The 18596-nt window shown below is 38.8% G+C and overlaps 3 protein-coding genes across 5 annotated transcripts; 2 read left to right on the top strand and 1 right to left on the bottom strand.

Annotated features, from left to right (window-relative positions):
* The first annotated feature begins 1954 nt into the window (after window positions 1-1954).
* Window positions 1955-6358, top strand: LOC103415926 (protein ALTERED PHOSPHATE STARVATION RESPONSE 1). Of its 2 annotated transcripts, XM_017326961.3 has the most exons (5): window positions 2246-2385; window positions 2551-3280; window positions 3736-3953; window positions 4430-4653; window positions 5110-6358. In XM_017326961.3, the coding sequence occupies exons 2-5, from the start codon at window positions 2575-2577 to the stop codon at window positions 5888-5890; spliced, it is 1929 nt and encodes a 642-aa protein (XP_017182450.1). In that variant the 5' UTR covers window positions 2246-2385; window positions 2551-2574; the 3' UTR covers window positions 5891-6358. The 2 variants fall into 2 exon arrangements, with proteins under 2 accessions (XP_070670869.1, XP_017182450.1); XM_070814768.1 differs by having other exon boundaries at window positions 1955-3280.
* Window positions 6359-6460: 102 nt separating this feature from the next.
* LOC103415925 (cell cycle checkpoint protein RAD17) lies at window positions 6461-11377 on the bottom strand. 2 transcript variants are annotated; one of them, XM_008354208.4, is made up of 12 exons: window positions 10963-11377; window positions 10821-10869; window positions 10352-10437; window positions 10213-10260; window positions 9839-9895; window positions 9429-9531; window positions 8614-8924; window positions 8170-8524; window positions 7612-7737; window positions 7213-7411; window positions 7062-7122; window positions 6461-6841 (listed from the first exon to the last, which is right to left on the bottom strand). In XM_008354208.4, exons 1-12 carry the CDS (start codon window positions 11155-11157, stop codon window positions 6635-6637), a joined length of 1797 nt encoding a protein of 598 aa, XP_008352430.1. In that variant the 5' UTR covers window positions 11158-11377; the 3' UTR covers window positions 6461-6634. The 2 variants fall into 2 exon arrangements, with proteins under 2 accessions (XP_008352430.1, XP_008352429.1); XM_008354207.4 differs by having other exon boundaries at window positions 10352-10464; window positions 10963-11356.
* Window positions 11378-12467: 1090 nt separating this feature from the next.
* Window positions 12468-15376, top strand: LOC103415924 (3-dehydroquinate synthase, chloroplastic). The gene is made up of 8 exons (XM_008354206.4): window positions 12468-12969; window positions 13376-13526; window positions 13616-13783; window positions 13874-14100; window positions 14347-14470; window positions 14617-14679; window positions 14763-14906; window positions 15002-15376. Exons 1-8 carry the CDS (start codon window positions 12602-12604, stop codon window positions 15131-15133), a joined length of 1377 nt encoding a protein of 458 aa, XP_008352428.1. The 5' UTR covers window positions 12468-12601; the 3' UTR covers window positions 15134-15376.
* The last annotated feature ends 3220 nt before the right edge of the window (window positions 15377-18596 follow it).

Below are 18596 nucleotides of genomic sequence, written 5' to 3'. Positions count from 1 at the left end.
CAAATATCTTTCTTTTGAACAATTTAGACTGCTGAATTCGTCAACTTTGGTATGCTTGCTTAATTATTTTCTAGTAAAAAGGATCAGGGTAAAATGCGATTTAACCCCCTAAACTATTACCCCAATTGAAATTGACCCCTTGAACTATTTAAAATAAGCCAATTAACCCCTTGTCTCAGTTCATCATTCCATCAAATTCAAAGGTAAATTAGTTACTTCATCATCAATTCTTACTTGTTAATGATAACCAACAATAAAATTATAACATATGGACACAAAATAATGTGTAAAACATATAACATAATAAGAAAACATAAAAAAATCGAAAGTTTACATAACGGACAATTTTTCATTGTCATTACACATTATTTTGTGTCCATATGTCATAAATTTATTAGCGGTTATAGTTAGACAAGTAAATATTAATGATGGAAAGACTAATTTGACCTTCAATCTTACAAAATAGTAGATGGAATCTGCTGACAAATGGTTAATTGACTAATTTCAAATAGTTCATGAGGTTAATTTACCAAAAAATTAATTGAAGGAGTCAATTTCAATTGAAGTAATAGCTCAACGGATCAAATAGCAGTTTACCAGAGGATCACGAAGATGCATAATTACATTGCATCTAAGAGTCAGAGAAATCAGCTTTGGAAAGTAAAGTCTATAAAGTAAAGCCCCATTATACAAACCTATGTTTTTGTTCACTACAAAGCCCCACATGCAAGATATGCAATAACACATTGCTGAACCACTTAAAATAAGTCATTGAAATTGATTTTAAAAAGCGTAAATCTGCTTCGATCAACGCATTATTGTTTATGTACACAAATTATACTGTGACTAATAATTTTTTATGAATTTAACCTAACTCACTATCTGGCAATCGGTTTTCCTTTCCCAAAAAGAAACAAAGAGAGATAGAATACAAAATTGAACTCTCAAAGTTTGATACCCATCAGGAATCTGGTATTCGTATCAAACAAAACATTTGTTTAGATCATATGGTATTAGAATATACTTAACGGTGTAATTCTTTATTCTGGCAAGAATATTGTTGTCCCTTCATTACTAATTTATTTACTTTTGATCGGTTAAAAATTATTAAATCGATTTGATTTGTTATGTTTGACTGCTGTTGTATCATTTCATGTTTCACCAAAGATTAGGGTTTGATTGAACCCTCAAAAAGCTCGCGGTCGTCTTTCGGTATCACTCTTCATGTAATAGGACATATTACGAGCGAAATTAAGAGAAAATTTTTAGCTTAGGCATTCATATAAAGGCACCAAACACAAAGAGGTGGAAACGGATAGTGAGTGATATAAAATAAGGTGTTTTGTGTGCGCGATTAGACAATCACTTGATGCAGTTATTCGCAATAAATATTCAAAAATAGAGAGGAGAAAAAACCTTATTTTGTATACCCAAATCCGTCAGCGTACTCTCAACATCAGTGAGCAAACATAGAACGGAAAGGAAAGGGAGTTTAACTTTATCTGCAATGTGTCACAATCTCAAACGGACATCATATCCTTAAATTCTTTGGGTATAAAATCTCATATTAATTCGGCTCAATATTTCAAAAGTCGAAACTAAAAATAGTAGATCAAACGTGAACAGACCAGTTGACCAACATATTATATTGTCAAGACTAATTTGTAATAAGCCCGTCTAGTAAAAAGAAATGGCGGGAAGTAAATTTTCAGACTTTTTTTCTTTCTACTTTTATTCCTATGCTTATTTTTAAATTTTGAATTAAATAAACCAAAAGAAATTAAAAGACAAATGAACACAAATGCGTCGAAGGAGAAAATGCATATGCGAAAATCATTTTGAAATATGAGATGGTACGGTGAATTAAACTTTGAATTTGTTAGTGCTTCAGTCATCAGTTCTAATTACAATGGCAACCCCAAGAACATAAACGGTGGTAAAAATAACAACAATAAAAAGCTTTTGTACATCTCAAACCTTTGGAAGTTTGGATGCTGACTGTTGGAGTTCCAGATACTGACAGTGATGAACCAGTGTAAATCCAGACACATGGTGAGGGCGTTTTAGTCACTAAATTCAAATATAAACAATATACCCACTGGCTCTCCGTCGAAAGGCTCAGTGGCCCTGCTCCAGCTCGATGCCCGTGTCCTTTGTTCCTCCACCACATCCTAGATAACTCCCAAACGCCATCTCTACTCTCTAGAGAGAGAAACAACCATCACAGAGGAGAGAGAGACTCAGAGTCTCAGAGACACAAACACACAGAGATCAAAAGCTTCAGAGTTTTCAGATCAAATCCAAGTTTGCAAATGTAACTTTTCCAACCCAGAAAACCATCCGAGAAGTTAGTTAGCAGCTGCTAAAACACTGTAATTTTTGGAGGTCGGTTCAATTGCGGGGAAAAAAAGCACTTTTGAGTTCAGACAGCCTACCATTGATGGAGACATAGCAAGCTTCATCAGCAGCCGGAAGAACCCATCTTTTTTTTGTTCCCAAAAAGCCCTTCTTCTGAATTTTCTGTCTTTTTTTCTCTGCCGTTTTTAGCAGCAATCGAGCTGATCAGGAGCAAAAATGGGGTGCTGCTATTCGAGGGTAGAACGGGAAGAAATGGTGTCGAGATGCAGATCGAGAAAGCGGTACATGAAGCAGCTGGTGAAAGCACGGCAAGCTTGGTCGGCGGCTCACACAATGTACCTCCGCTCTCTCCGCAGCACCGGTTCTGCTCTGCTCCAGTTTTCAAATGCCGAAACTACCCTCCACCACCACCTCAACCACAACCACCACAACAATAGTTACCGCTCAGCGCCGCCGCCACCGCCGCTACAAACCCCGCCTACCCCACAACCACCGCCACCGCCACCTCCACTCAGCTCAAGCTCCGACTCTTGGACAACATCCACCACGCCCTCAACAGCTCTTCCACCTCCTCCTCCTCCTCCGCCGCCGCCGTCGTCCACCTGGGATTTCTGGGACCCATTTGTGGCTTCCTCTTCGAGGGCAGTAACGGAAGAAGGGTGGGAGGCTACGACCACCGCCTCCGACGCGGTGGTCACCGTCACGGCGGCGAGCACGGCGCCTCCACCGTCTGTGGTGAGTGAGTTTTCCAAAGAGAGCGGCACGACGAGTGAGCTGGCGATGGTAGTGTCGAGAAATGCTAAGGATCTGGTTGAGATTATAAAGGAGCTGGATGAGTATTTCCTCAAGGCGGCTGATGGCGGCGGGCTTCTCTCATTGCTGTTGGAAGTTCCCAGATTCTCTTCTTCTCAGACCAAAGGAGGTAAATAATTTGATTTTTACTGTTGTTTGGACGGTAAAGTTTTGATATTTTCACTTTTTTTTGGTTTACTTTTATTTAGCTTGCTTGATTGGTAAGAAATTTGAGGAAAAAAATGGGAGGAAGGAGAACATTTACTGTTGAGAACTATTCTTGTACCCAAAAAAGTCATCATGCACTACTCGAATTGCATTTTGCTCTATCATGTTTTTCATAAATAATGCCAGCAGAACAAACCATTTCCGGAGTGTCAATAACAATTTCCTATTCTTCGTATGTTTATAATCACGAGTGTAATTTGAAACCATCGCTACAGAATAGCCACCATGCACCAGTCGAAGAGCAATTTCTCCATTTTGTTTTTATCAACGACAACTGAAGGGCGACATTTTGGAGTGCCAATAACATTCCCTTTACACTTTGTGCGTTTTAATGCAATAGACGGATTTTCTTTGCAGGTAAAGTTTATGATCATGGGTGTAATTTGAGTCCGTCGCTGTGGACATGGGGAAGTTCAAGTCAAAAATCTGGAGTATTCGGAAAAATGGGTTGTGACGAGATGGTGCTTAGTCAAGTAGGCAGTGGGGTTGGAGATGAAGGTGTGGTGAGTAGCAGCCATTGTTCTACTGTGGAGAGACTTTATGCATGGGAAAAGAAACTATACCAGGAGGTCAAGGTAAACTGTTGGTTACCATGTCTTTTGTGGGCTCTTAGTTGAGCTTTTGTCCATGAAACATTCTACCCTTTTTACTTTAGGGTCCCAGAGTAACGCTAGAGTTGCCAACTTATTAAACCAACTTTTGGTTTTGGATACCAATGTATGTGGCAGTGTTTCGTATGTCTGGGCCGACGGTGGACCTTATTTATTCACAAAAATTAAGAAATTGTCACATCAGTTGGTGTCCAAAAGTTGGTGTCTCTGGCATTATTTCCCAAGTACAACTTTTGAATTTTTGGGGTTTTAAATTTTTTCAATGAGATTATGCACTGACATTTGATACCGCCACAATGTCATCACCGTTTAATGGAAGTCCTTCTTTGGGCCCAAGAATAACATACGAACGTTTGGGAATTTGAAGTTATACAATGACATCATGCACATCCATGAGTTTTTTAATTTATTTTGGATGTGTTTTTCTGGTGTGGTTTTAGGATGCAGAGACACTAAAGGTAGAGCATGAGAAGCGGGTGTCAACACTGAAGAAGCTAGAGATGAAGAGGGGAGACTACGTGAAGACAGAGAAGACGAAGAAAGAGGTGGAGAAGTTGGAGTCACAAATGATGGTTTCTTCACAGGCCATTGACACAACTTCTGCTGAAATCATCAACCTTCGGGAGACTGAGCTCTACCCTCAACTCATTGAGCTTGTCAATGGGTTAGTCTTTCACTTTGCCTATATTTTCATTGCTGCCATGCATTTTCTTTTCATTCCTATCTTACTTTGAACCAAAAAAAAAAAAACAGTATCTTATTCTTTTCTGTTACTTTTTTTTTTCCGGTAAATATCATTTCCGAATGAAAGTGAAAAGATCTTGAATATATGGCTATTTTCTTTTTACTGCTTTTTATTTGTTGTTTTTGTGTCCTTTGTTTGCTTTTCTTTTGAACAATTTACTGATTTGTAAAGTGCCATGCAAACTTTTGTTGAGTAGCTATGGTTGCAGACGTTATGGTTCTTTTCCTCGTAAGAAACTACTCATCTAATATCATGTGGTGTGAAGTTGACAATCTGGATGAAATGATCTGTTTGTTTTAGTTTTGAAAGTGTATTATCATACACCAGTTCCGAAAAGAATCAATTTACAGTTGACGGAATATATTTGCTTTACAGATTGATGTGCATGTGGAGAAGCATGTACGAGTGCCACCAGGTCCAAAAGCATATTGTTCAGCAGCTCAAATACCTCAACACCATACCATCTACCGAACCCACGTCTGAGATTCACCGGCAAGCAACACTGCAGCTCGAGCTTCAAGTCCAGCAGTGGCACCTATCATTTTGCAGCCTGGTCAAGGCTCAGTGTGATTATATCCAGTCTCTCACAGGATGGCTCCGTCTTAGCCTTTTCCAGTTTCGGAGACATCCAATAGCAAAGACAAGTCAAGAATCAAGAATTTACACGCTTTGCGAAGAATGGCACCATGCAATTGACCGGATTCCGGACAAAGTAGCATCTGAAGGAATCAAGAGCTTTTTAACCGTAGTGCATGCTATTGTTGTTCAACAAGCTGATGAATACAAGCAAAAACGGAAGTCAGAATCTACGTTTAAAGAGCTTGAGAAGAAAGCAACTGCGCTTAGATCGCTGGAGTCCAAGTATGGCCCATACTCAATGCCTGACTCCTCAAGCAATGCTAAAAAGAACCCAGTTGCTGAGAAGCGAGCAAAGGTAGAGGTCATTAGGGCAAAAGCCGAAGAAGAGAAGAGCAAGCATGAAAAGTTAGTGAGTGTGACAAGGACCATGACAATAAATAACTTGCAGATGGGGTTTCCACATGTCTTTGAGGCAATGGTCGGGTTTTCAAGTGTGTGTATGCAGGCTTTCGAGCAACTATATAACCAAGCGAAAAGTGCTAATGAGGAGCTTGACGTTAAGAGGTTACTACCTTGATGAAAAAAAATTCAAATTCAGGAGGATTGGCAACATGGTAATCAGTTCTCTCTGTATATCGCGCTTCAGTAAGCTTGATGTTAAATGACAACTACGGGAAATGACTCAACTTCAAGAGGAATGACAGCAGTGAAATCAGTTTTCATGTATAGATAGACGCACATCCTTTCAGTAACCGATAACCGTAGCGGAGGAGACTAGCAGTGGCAGGATTCCCCCTTTCGAAGATAAACTTGACAGTTTACGCGGATTGGGAAAAGAATGCATACAGAAGAGGTTGAGTATTCGGAATGCAAAAGAGAAAGGAGGATTCTAGTTAGTTTTCTACTCCATATCTTTGTTCTGTTTTGTCGCGGGAAGAGAGTTCGGAATGTTTTGTTTAGCTTGATAGTTTCCTTTTTCTTCTTTTAGGTTGACTGTTTAGTTTAGTTTAATTATTCTTAATGAAGGTGTTTTTTGGTTTGTTTACCAGTTTGTATGTTCGAATTTCTATGACAATTTTTATGAACCACAAACTTCGGGTTCGGAGTTAACCGATTTTGAACAAAACAGAACTTCGACGAAATAGGCTTAAAATCAAGCTGCCGGAATTGTATATACACAAACCAATATTCACATAATACTACCAGATTAGATAACATAACATTCAGAATTACAAAAATTTAATGCCTATTTTCTACGAACTAGTTCACAGGAACTAGTCAATCTAAAATAACATTATACTTCTCAAGCCCTCACTATGTTTTACCATTCTTCTATGTCATCATCCGAAATTTCGCTCTCTTCATCATCCATACTCATCTTTTCGGTATCGCCTTCTTCCTTGTACCCTTGCCCTGCCCTAAATCCAAGCCATTTCAACACAGGTGTGTACTCGGTAGCTATAACTGTCAAATCGGAGGCACCGCACATTCCATTATATGCATCCAATCTCCGTTTCACCATCTCCTTCTGCGATGATACAATCACAAAGACGAGTTACAATGACGGAGAAATATGGCTGTTTATGCCGACACAGTTACTCTTACTTGGTTGGATATTATTCATAACCATGGAAATCATCTCCAGATGGTACTAGCTATCAATATCATCTATTTCATTAAGTTCATAAATTCAACAAAAAGCTGCAGCATGCAACAGAAAACGAAGCAATATCAATTTTAAAACCAACCTTGTTAAGCATTGATGATTGCTCAACCTGCCAGAGCTTTGGCCGGCGAACGGCATGCCACCTGCGTACTTGCAACAATTGGTGATATTATCTAAATTGACATGAGTACTTGCTCACCACAGTATAACTAACTCAAGCATAAGGAGAATACCTGGAAGGCGATGGATGAAAATTTCCAAAGAGCACACCACGGACAGCAACTGAAGCACCAGATGACTGTAAAACATTATCTGCCTCATACTGTCTACTTCGCATTCCATGGAAAGTAGCAAGAAGCAAGTCAGCATCACTTAAGTATGAAGCAATTGTCCATGCATCATCTATTGCCTCCTCGCTTAGGAAATCTAGAACTGCAACAAATTTGTGTCCAACAGTTGGAAATCAGCAACAGTATAAAAAAAGGTCACCATTTTCACAAAGAAAGACAATGCAATTTGATCTTTGCATCCATGTTTGGTTGTGTGCATGTGTTTTGCATCTGTATATAAGAAAGACATAGTACTGGTGATTACAATCAGGAAAGGACAAGTTATAGGTAAAAAAAGGTCACCATTTTCATGAAGAAAATCGGCAATAGGTCTAGCTTGTCCGTGTGCTTGACAAAGAATCTTTTCTGGAGCATCCATTTTTAGTGGTAGTCTAGACAATCCTTCCCGCACATGAAATGCATCTCCGTCTACAAAACAAGAACGTGGGCTCAGATGTTAACAACTCAAGCAAAATTAAACCCTCCCAGCTGCCAAACTCTGCGTGTGTGTGTGTGTGTGTGTGTGTGCAAACTGCAAGGGCAGACTTCCACACTTCAACAATTCTATATATGTTTGTGTGTGTGTGTGCACGTACAGGATTAAGTTGCTCTGCAACTATCTAGAGAGATTCCGGAGTTTATAAATTGGAAAGACATCAACATGCATGAACCAGAAAATTTCATAAGAATTCGACGTGATCATGGAGTGCCGGCTGTCGACTACCTGACGCCCTCCCCCTCCTCCTTTATCCGGGCTTGGGACCGGCAATGTAAGATAAACTTACACGGCGGAGTTGCATGAACCAGAAAATTGAATAAAATAAAAGGTAAAAGCTACATATTACTTTCACCAGAACATACCCAATGTCATGACATTTTCAGTCTCTCTTTTATTATGCAGAAACTTCCCAAGTGCATGGAATAGAGAAAGTGTATCATCTCTGCCAAACTGGAAGGAAAACCCGCTGTCCAAAGCATTTACCTCATCTGGCTTCTCCTTAGCATGCCTGGGCGCAGGACTCAATGAAGACAACAAATTCCTCGGAGTTGGTTTCAGAAAGAAGAATTGTAATGATGTAATTGCATGTCGGATGTCACCTCCACTTGCTTTTGCTATTAGATTGACCTGTTCAGCAGTCACAGTACACTGCTCTTCTCTGCATATTCTAGAAAGTACTTTCTTAACGGAATTATCTGTTATAGGATTGAAGGAGACCTGAAAATTTACATAACCAGTTCACAAATAAGCATTCAGTAATAACCTTGAATAAAAAAATATAAAGAGAAAATATCCAAGAAAGTAACCTTACAAGCCCCAACACTTTCAAGAAACGATGGAATTTCTTCTAAGTATCCAGTGGTGTGATCAGCTGAATCAGCTTTACCATAGTCAGTGACCAATATAGCAGTTGGTATCTGAGTAGATTTCACAAGAAGATGCAAGCAGTTTTGAAGTCTTCCAAAGGCAGCTTTACCATTTGTCACCGGAAGGTCATCAATTAAGAGTATAAACGAAGATTTTGAACCCTCATTAAGGGATGATGGGATCAATCCATACTTCCTTATTCTCTCCACAAAATTTTCAAATTCATCCAACTTTGACATGTAGCGTATTCCTTGTAACAGATCGGTATATGTCAGTAGCAGCATAGTCTTCATTAGAATACTTCAAATTGAAATCACTTATGGACAACTATAATGTGCTGTAATTTGAAGCCAAGTTCTACATCATGCCTTATTTTTCAATCCCTTTTTCTACTCTTTTTTCTTTTTTCAAATTATACTCATAGTAAAATTGAAAGTTACAAGATATACATTTCAACTTGGAGAATATTAAACTGTAAATTCATGATTATTTTAACCTCCACTTAATTTACAAACCTTCAACTGTATGATTATGAACATTTAACCTGGCTTTCACCCTTTGATATTTCAATCACAAGCTATTGAACTGTATACAGCACAGTAATGTATTCACTACTCAATGTTTGCAATATGTGAATAGCAGGGATGAACAGAAATAATGCATTGCTCTTCTGCGTCAGTGAACAAGAAAATAACCCAAAGGATCGACATGTCTCTAATCTAGACAACTCCTTGAACAGAACTACACAAAATACCTGCACTGGAGTTGTATAAATGTTCTTCCCAAACTATTGGAGTTGGCGTGTTCCATTCACACAATGTGGCTCCAAGGTGAGATGCAATCACGTGAACAGTTGCCTACAAGATGAGAAGATGCAAAATTTAAAGTGTAAGCATGCCTTCAAGTGTGTTTAATTCTATTAGCAGAGTTCATTCAAGGACAAATTGCAAAAATATAATTAATAACCCATTCCTTTACATTATATACATTCATAATGCTGAAAAGCAAAGCAGCAATTAAAACGTTGACATAAAATTATGGCACCCACAAATTTAAATAAAAAAAAGAAGGCAAGACTGAGAGATTGTAACTTTATGAAACTAACTATGCAGCTGAACAAAATAAATCAAGACAAATATAAAAACAGAAATTAGGACCACCTACAGATTTTCCAACACCAGCTTGCCCAGTGATGACAAGAACATGATTCCTAGATGCACCCTGCACATTACGAGAGGGAAAAAAAAAAAAAGAGAACTTACAACAATGAATTCATATTAAACAAATATAAAAAAATATCGATTAAGCTTAACCCTATCCTTCAGGATATTGTGAAAAAAATAACCAAGCACAAGAAGGAAAAATGAAAGTTACATAAAAAGAAATGAGACTTCAGAGTTTATATCAGTATTACAAACGTAATCAAAGATGTCTACCCATTAAATGAATCGTTGTTTCAAGTCAAACTGAACTTGGTGATAAGGAAAAGGAACTTTTACATTGTATATGAAAGTATAGACTAGAAAAGTTATAATAACCTTTGAATCTCTCAATCTTTCTTCAAACCACACCTTAACTTCTTCGACCTGCAATTACAAAGACAGAAATGGAAAAAGAAAAGGGATCAAGCTTGTGATCACATATTCATATTCGCAAAACGAAGCCAATTAACTCAACCTTTTTCTTGTGAACAGCAAGGTCCACAAAAGAACGGGGTTTGTATTTATCCACCCATAACTCCTTCACGTTGCTTCTTCCAGAAGCTGATTCATGTTTCCACTTCCATTTAGCTTAAATGCTCATGTTAAACAAATGAAATAAGGGAAAAGAAAAAGCGATATTTGGGTTCAAAGGAACCTTGAATTGCATAAATTTAAGACAATATTCTATAAACTGATTATCCTTTGCAAGAATTAGCAATATAATCTGCAGACTGCAGCCATTTTCATTGCATTAGTTGTAACTTTCCTAGCACACAATTCAATGTCGAGTCAATTCATGTTTCCCTCTAAAAGTAAAGTAGAACACTATATAATTGATTTAACAATAACAATCAACATATCTCATATTCACGGATAAACAGAGATCAAATGGAAGTAACGAACCACACTGACAAAAATTAACAACAGTTACAGCAATGGCGTACCAGCAGAGACCTTGAACCCATCGTCAAAATCTTCACAAAACAATTTAACCTGCGTTACAGTAATCTCCGCATTAGATTTCAAACACCTCATTCCATTCTATAAAAACCCATTTAGCTTAAATTTTGAAATTTCACAGATTACCTCATCCCAATTGCTCGGTGCCGTGCCCAAGCTAGAGCGAGAACCCGAAACCCGAGCCCTTTTGGATCGCCTAGGGTTTGTTCGCGGAACCGAAGAGCTCGATTTCGATTGCGTTTTTCTGCGATTCGCGCTCGATGAACGATCGACGTCTTCGTTGTCCGATGACAACACCACCACAGTGTTCCTCTTCCCCATAACAGAGACACAGAAGAGAAGGTAATTTCCTAGGGTTTTGCACGGACATTGGTCCCTCTAGCTCGAAGCTCCATAGCTCGAGATGTTGCAAAACCCTAAATCGCTGAAGGAAGAAGCATTCGGAGTGTCTCAGAGCCTAAACGCACCGTCTCGAGTGAAAGGAAGGTTTTTATGTGGCGGGATCGAAAATTCGCGGGGCTTTTTGTGAGTTTTGTACTGTGAATTGAAATCGAGAAGGCGTAGACGAGAAGCCAATGGGGATAATGTTTTGGAGCCGTTGGATTATCAGTAGTAAATTTATATTAATCCAACGGCCTGTAAGCTTTTTTGGGTAGCTTTGCCATGTTGGCTTAGAAAACGAGCCTTATCCTACGGCTACCCCCACAACTTTCAAACTGATTTATTAACCAGCTATTAATCTAGTAATATTTATCGCTCTATGTTCGAGTTTTCTCTCGTATTTATAAATCGCTTCAAACCAAACTACACTTTCCATTTTCTTATTTTATAGGAACTTTAATGAAAATCTTTTGGTATTATTTATTTTAACAAAAAAATTATATTTTTACACTAAAAAGTCAATCTTGATACTATTCACTTTACCCTTTATTTAATCCTTATTGTTAAAACTCAAAGTTTTCAAATCATTTTTATTAGTTTTTTTTATTTTATTAGTCTTGAATCTTATTATTGTTGAATTTTAACTAATAAATAATGTCATTAAATCATTATTTTGTTATTTGATAGAAAGATTATGTCAAATGTTAGAGATTTATAAATTAGTATATAAGGTGGCTTTATATACGAAAATAAGAAGATGTTATATTCATATTATTGTTAGTTTATTGTGAAACTTAATACACTTATTATTTTAGTATAAATAGTATCGCTTGTTCAAAAAGAAGGGTAAAATAGGGAAAAAAAAGAGGAAAAAATTTGACAAGGAGGGCAAAATAGGAAAAAAAAGGAAAAAATGCACTTATTAAGAGAAATTGCTCACATACACACAAAGTGTGTGCTCTCTGGTAATTCTTTTAGTATAAATAGTATCACTTGTTCAAAAAAAAAATATAGCATTTCAAACCGAACCAAACCGCACAATAATTATATGAACCTCACGTGTCCGATACTCATGTTCCTCATGTTTTTATTTTTTTTATCAAACACTTGTCTCTTATTAATTTAATCCGGAATATAATATTTGTAATTTGAATACCCATTTATTATCACGATAAATCATTTTTCTCACGATAAATTTCCCGACTCGGACCGGTACCGGTCGGTCCATCTCGTGGCGCCCTCAATCAATCGCGCCCACTCACCTACCCCGCCACACCTCTTCCTTCCTCCTTCATCACCAACAAAATGCCCCACTTATTCCACCCGACGCAGCCTCTCCTCCTCTTCTTCCATCTCCACCCGATCGGAACCCGTACCCGAGTCCATGGCCTCCACAGCATCCACAGCCAACCCCTTCTCCGTTTCCCTCTCCTCCAGGAAAGCCTCACTCTCCAAACCCAGCAGCCCGGCCGAGGTTTCTCTCCGTGTTCGGAGCTCCAACGCTTCTTCTCTCCGGACTTCGTTCGTTTCCAATAGTTCGATTGAGTTGACTCGGGGCGCGAACTCGGCGTTGAAGTCGAGCACCGTGAGATCAAGGACGAGGATTATGGCGAGCTCGGCTCAGGTAGTGGATCAGCCATCCAGTAAAACGGGTCCTGTGGCTCCCACCGTTGTGGACGTCGATTTGGGTAATCGGAGCTACCCGATTTACATTGGATCTGGATTGCTTGATCAGCCCGAACTTCTTCAAAGGTTCAGATTCTTAGTTTTCTCATCAAATTAAAGCTTTAATTGCAGATAATTACATATTTGTTGGTGGTCAAATGCTGCTGAAATTTGTTATGTGAACTAGTAAATGATTCTATTTAGCTGAGAAATAGATAAGAAAATGGAATTAAATTGCTAATTTAAAGTTTTACTGCGCGTGATTGGGTTTAGTAACAGGGCAAGCTCAAGCTTGCAGCTTTCTTTGATGGGTAAGTTTTCTAAAGAAAAGAAACATTGTTGTGGTAGAAAATGCTGGTTTTTCACATGGGTAATTAGCTTTAGTAAAAGGGCAAGTTTTCAGCTTTCTCGAAAATTAAGCTTCTTTTTTGTTGTTTTAATTGCCGTTTTGTGGATGTCGATGTTCTTATTGTTGATTATTACGTTAATGTAGGCATGTTCACGGAAAGAGGGTTCTTGTGGTCACTAACACTAAAGTTGCGCCGTTGTACTTGGATAAAGTTGTTGAGGCTTTGACAAGAGATAACCCGAATGTGTCAGTTGAGAGCGTGATTTTACCAGATGGTGAGAAGTATAAGGACATGGTGAGTATCTAAATGCTCTTTTGAATTTTAGTCTTAAAGATTGCATTTGGCCAGTTGAATTATGAGTAACCGCTTTCTTCAACTGGCAGGACACTCTTATGAAAGTGTTTGACAAGGCTATTGAGTCAAGACTGGACCGGCGATGTACATTTGTTGCCCTCGGAGGCGGCGTGATTGGTGACATGTGTGGCTATGCTGCTGCTTCTTTCCTTCGTGGTGTTAACTTCATTCAGATTCCAACAACTGTTATGGCACAGGTCAGTCACTATCTCTTTCCTTTTCTAGGAATCATGCACTTATGCTCATTATTTCTAATGTATCAAATTTTTATGTTGGTCGACTTGCAGGTTGATTCTTCTGTTGGGGGCAAAACCGGTATAAACCACCCTCTTGGGAAGAACTTGATCGGTGCTTTTTACCAACCTCAGTGTGTGCTTATAGACACAGACACATTGAACACATTACCAGATAGGGAACTGGCTTCAGGGCTTGCAGAGGTCATTAAGTATGGGCTTATTAGAGATGCAGATTTCTTTGAATGGCAGGAGAGGAATATTCAGGCACTAATGGCGAGGTACGAAATTTAAACAAAGAGTAAGGAACAGCGAAAAGTTCCCTGTCCCAGCACTATTCTATTTGACATGATAAATGTTATGGGACATCAAATTAAGAGAGTATCTTGTCACTGCTAGTGGTTGTGATTTTAAGGCTGTAGCCATTTTTTCTTTTCCAGTCTGTTGAAGCTTCATGAATAATCTCCTTCCTGCACAAGATGCACATTCAGTTAGTTATGTTGATGAGTATAGTTGGTGCATTGCAGGGATCCAGCGGCAATGGCTTATGCTATAAAGCGGTCGTGTGAAAACAAGGCTGAGGTTGTGTCCTTGGATGAGAAGGAAGGTGGACTGAGAGCTACACTGAACTTGGGTCATACATTTGGTCATGTGAGTTTTTGTTTTGTACAATTAGGCTAATTTCTTTATAATGAAAGCGTTGAGAGCCTCTGTACTTTGTTATATTCTGCAATATTCTGTTGGATTGGATCCCCTATCTAATTAAATATTTCTGATGAAATGCAATGTATTTTCAGGCAATAGAAACTGGGCTCGGCTATGGGAACTGGCTCCATGGAGAAGCTGTTGCAGCTGGCATGGTAATTCTCTTATACATTTACATTTCTTTGTTTCCTTGCAAAATTATTCCTCAATGTTTAAAGAGCTTGTGCGCTATGTTTAGGTTATGGCTGTTGACATGTCATACCGCCTTGGCTGGATTGATGATGCACTTGTGAAGCGAACTACCAACATTTTAAAACAGGCCAAGTTACCTATTGCACCTCCTGAATCTGTGACGATAGAGACATTCAGATCTGTAATGGCGGTAAGAGAAATGGGATTGTCATTTGTAAGATTGCCAGAAGCTCAGTACCTTGTTTGCTTGTTTCGTAATGTATCCGTCTTCTTCTGGTATGGCAGGTTGATAAGAAGGTAGCTGATGGGTTACTAAGGCTCATCCTTCTGAAGGGTCCTTTGGGAAATTGTGTCTTCACCGGCGAATATGATAGAAAGGCCCTCGACGAAACACTCCACGCATTTTGCAAGTCCTGATTCTCACTAGATGTGTGCAAGTTCCGCACCTGCGTATTGTATTTTAGTTGTCGTCGACCCGTTCGTGTACTTTTCACCTATGTTATAGATGCCTTCAGATTCCCTTTATTTATCGGCAATAGCGTTTACCAAGTTGTAATTTTCGAAACTGTTGTACTTGCAATAAGCCTGGGAAATCATGTTGTCCAACGCTTGCTTCTTTTCTGGATATCGTGAAATATGCACATTCTTTTCTAGTTCCAATTTTTTATTTCCTTCATATTCTGATTTTACATTTATAGATCAACCTCTGAACGGCCACATACCTAAAAGTCCATTGAGAAGTTGGATGTCTGTTTGGAGGATCCACCTACACTCCCAAAGACGGCACTTAACATCTCAAACTAATAATACGATATCACGTGATTTAAGTTTTTATTTGGCGTTTCACGATTTGGTTGGAGCACCTTCACGTTGATGTCTCTCTTTCATGAAACTTTTTGTATGCTTGAGTATTTGTTCTTGGCTATTCACCGAACCGCTAAGAAATAGCCACGACCATTGTTTTTTTTTCCTTTTTCTTTCAATACCTCCGACGTGTAGAAGATGACACACTTTGACCCGGAATGTCCACTAAGACTCCGAATCGAGCTGTGTTGGCCGACATCTGGAAGGTGACAAAGCCATAAAGTGTGATAATGTATAAAATGTGAATAAATTAAAACTTAAAAGTCCCTAAGTACGCGAGTGCTCGGTGAGCGGATCTGGACCCATTTCACGCGCGATATAGAGCATAGATATAGTGCAGTAAGGTGAGACAATGATCATACCATCACAAGAAAACATCTATACCAAAAAGCCCCTCACCGTAATACCTATAATTTCCCGGAAAGTAACAGGCGTGACTATAAATCAATACCATAACCAAAATAATAGTCTCACAGTTATAGTGTGTCAAATATCTCAATAAGAATAAGTACTCAGGTGAAATAAATCAATATCAAATGGCATATTAGCCGGATCCACCTATAGTGGCCTGTACGGTTGAATTAATAGCTCATCAACATGCTAGCCAGAGTCACCTCACGTGACCTATACGACTTATCCATATCTCATCATTCAAGCCTATCTCATAAATTGGAGTCACCTCTAGTGACCTATACGACTTATCCATATCTCATCACATATGCTAGCTCGTCACATATTTCATCATATATGCTAGCTCGTCACATATCTCATCATATATGCTAGCTCATCACATATGTCATCATATATGCTAGCTCATCACATATTTCATCATATATGTTAGCTCATCACTTATCTCATCATATATGCTAGCTCATAAGTCAGAGTCACCTCTAGTGATCTGTATGACTTATCCATAGCTTAATAAGTATACATGCACGCGAGTCGGAACCACCTAAAGTGATCTGTACGACAGGATTGGGTGTAAATAAATACGCTCAAGTGCTATGATCACGTGAAGACTGTGCGAATAATCATGGGTCATCTACGAGTCGGAACCACATATAGTGGTCTGTACGACAGGACTGTGCACCTACTTTGGATCCAAGGTGAGCGTAAGGTGCAGGAGGTGAACATCACGTGAAAGACTGTGCCCTGGCCACGGGCGAGAGCACTAACATCGGGGTGCAGGTTTATAAGCTCTCAATGCATCTCAACACAACATGTACGATTCATGGGCAACCCGTACAACATTGTCGAAGTTGCTTAAAACATTATATAGTCATGTCATAACTCCATCATTTCAACTAATACCATAAACTTACCTGAACTTAACTGGGTGTCCTGTGTTCACCTTTGTACTTCAAGCGTTCACAATAATTATGTGCATGTAGTATACATATAGATAAACCATGATAAAATCTGATACTCAACCACTTTATAGCATTTCCAATTATATACATACATACATACATATATATATAGATATATAATGTGGCATAAAAATGCATAAACTATAACGCCCCTACTCCCGAATTATTTATTTTCGGGAATAATTATCGGTGACAAGCCCAACTAGACATTAGTTTAATTAATTATCATTACTTATGCTTCCTTACTTCAGATTCTTGATTATTTACACATTGACTTATGACCAACATTTAACCACCAAATCATAAGGTTAAATCTCATATTTTCCACCAATGTCTCTCACACTGCTTAATTCCCTAAACAAGGCTATTGTCTCAATTATTGTATGGCTGCATCTAACGTCTCGTTAGATTGCCTACGTACCCTAAACAGGGATCAAGCCATTCGTAGTTCACATTAGTACTTCAAAGCATTCACAGTAGTTAATGTTTGTGGAATTGTCAATCATATATTTAATATACGATAGAAATGAAAAGATCCACTCACCTTAGGTCCGCGCTACGACTCCTTAGCATGCATATCGAGACGTCACGAACCATCGCCACCTATGACCAATTATCAAATCACATATCAAAATTCATACCAATAAAAGACACAATTTACATAAAACGTATCTCTATGTAATTCAATTCGGAAGATTTGCATCACGGATTTCCGATCCGTTGCTTCCAAAGATCCACATTATATTACGATCCAACGGTCGGATCTTCGCCAATTGCCAAAACTAAGTGGCCGTTAACCTTTTTATTTTATGAACTTACAAATCCAATTCGGGAAGATCCGTATATCGGATTCTTGATTCGTAAGTTCTTATAGTCCTCAAATATTACATACTATAACATATTAAAGTTTGATGACGATCCAATTGTCAGATCGTCGATTCATATATGACCTATTAACATAACATAGAGAATTCAGGTTCCGACAATCAACCTACGTCATTTAATTACCAAAATTGAGCTCAAGGCATCTAATTTAGTCTAAAAATGACATCGACGGTCCCCTGACCACGCGCCACCACGGGTGATGGGCGGCCGCCCCGATTGGCCGGAAAATCCAACTATTTCAAAAAATTATCGAAATTTACAGGAATGAAGATCTCAATGAGTAGAGTAAACTTTATACATGTGGCCAAGTCCAATTTGGCGGGGAAAAGCTCCTATTTTGCTTAAACCTGCCGGAACCCTAGAAAATGGTGTGCTTCAATTCAACCTCCATACCCACTCCGATGCCTCGACCATTGCTTGGGCTTTATTCATGGGTTCTAGTGGAGTGTTCTAGTGGTGGTAATTGAAGGAAAACATTTCAAAATTGGTGGATCTCGGGCAAATCTTTCGTGGCACCCACGGGGTGTTCTTCGTGAAATCTCCACCATTTTGTGTCAATTTTGGCTAGAATTGGATGTTGGGACCTGGTGATGAAGTTTGGTGGTGATGAATGGATGAAAATCGCCTGGAAAATGGGTGAGAATCGCCGGAATTACACTGGGTCGAATGGGCTGGGTGTACGAGTCATCAATAACCAAGTAAGGAATCCCTGATCCCATGTCTCTCATTTCTCTCCCTTCCCCTCCATTCTCTTTTCACCC

This window comes from Malus domestica, chromosome 15 (genome assembly GCF_042453785.1).
Source record: "Malus domestica chromosome 15, GDT2T_hap1".
NCBI classification, from domain to species: domain Eukaryota; kingdom Viridiplantae; phylum Streptophyta; class Magnoliopsida; order Rosales; family Rosaceae; genus Malus; species Malus domestica.
The sequence above is the reverse complement of the archived record's forward strand: the minus strand, read 5'-3'. Positions and strand labels throughout refer to the sequence as shown.

What these genes read in the sequence shown, in the direction of transcription:
- LOC103415926 (XM_070814768.1), top strand. Translation starts at nt 2,575, where the DNA reads ATGGGGTGCTGCTATTCGAGGGTAGAACGGGAAGAAATGGTGTCGAGA. An exon ending in TTCTTCTCAGACCAAAGGAG is followed by an intron (nt 3,281 to 3,735) that starts GTAAATAATTTG and finishes TTTTCTTTGCAG; the next exon opens with GTAAAGTTTATGATCATGGG. An exon ending in AACTATACCAGGAGGTCAAG is followed by an intron (nt 3,954 to 4,429) that starts GTAAACTGTTGG and finishes GTGTGGTTTTAG; the next exon opens with GATGCAGAGACACTAAAGGT.
- LOC103415925 (XM_008354207.4), bottom strand. Translation starts at nt 11,157, where the DNA reads ATGGGGAAGAGGAACACTGTGGTGGTGTTGTCATCGGACAACGAAGAC. An exon ending in AAAGATTGAGAGATTCAAAG is followed by an intron (nt 9,896 to 10,212) that starts GTTATTATAACT and finishes CGTAATGTGCAG; the next exon opens with GGTGCATCTAGGAATCATGT. An exon ending in TTTATACAACTCCAGTGCAG is followed by an intron (nt 8,925 to 9,428) that starts GTATTTTGTGTA and finishes ATCTGTTACAAG; the next exon opens with GAATACGCTACATGTCAAAG.
- LOC103415924 (XM_008354206.4), top strand. Translation starts at nt 12,602, where the DNA reads ATGGCCTCCACAGCATCCACAGCCAACCCCTTCTCCGTTTCCCTCTCC. An exon ending in CAGCCCGAACTTCTTCAAAG is followed by an intron (nt 12,970 to 13,375) that starts GTTCAGATTCTT and finishes ACGTTAATGTAG; the next exon opens with GCATGTTCACGGAAAGAGGG. An exon ending in CATTCAGATCTGTAATGGCG is followed by an intron (nt 14,907 to 15,001) that starts GTAAGAGAAATG and finishes CTGGTATGGCAG; the next exon opens with GTTGATAAGAAGGTAGCTGA.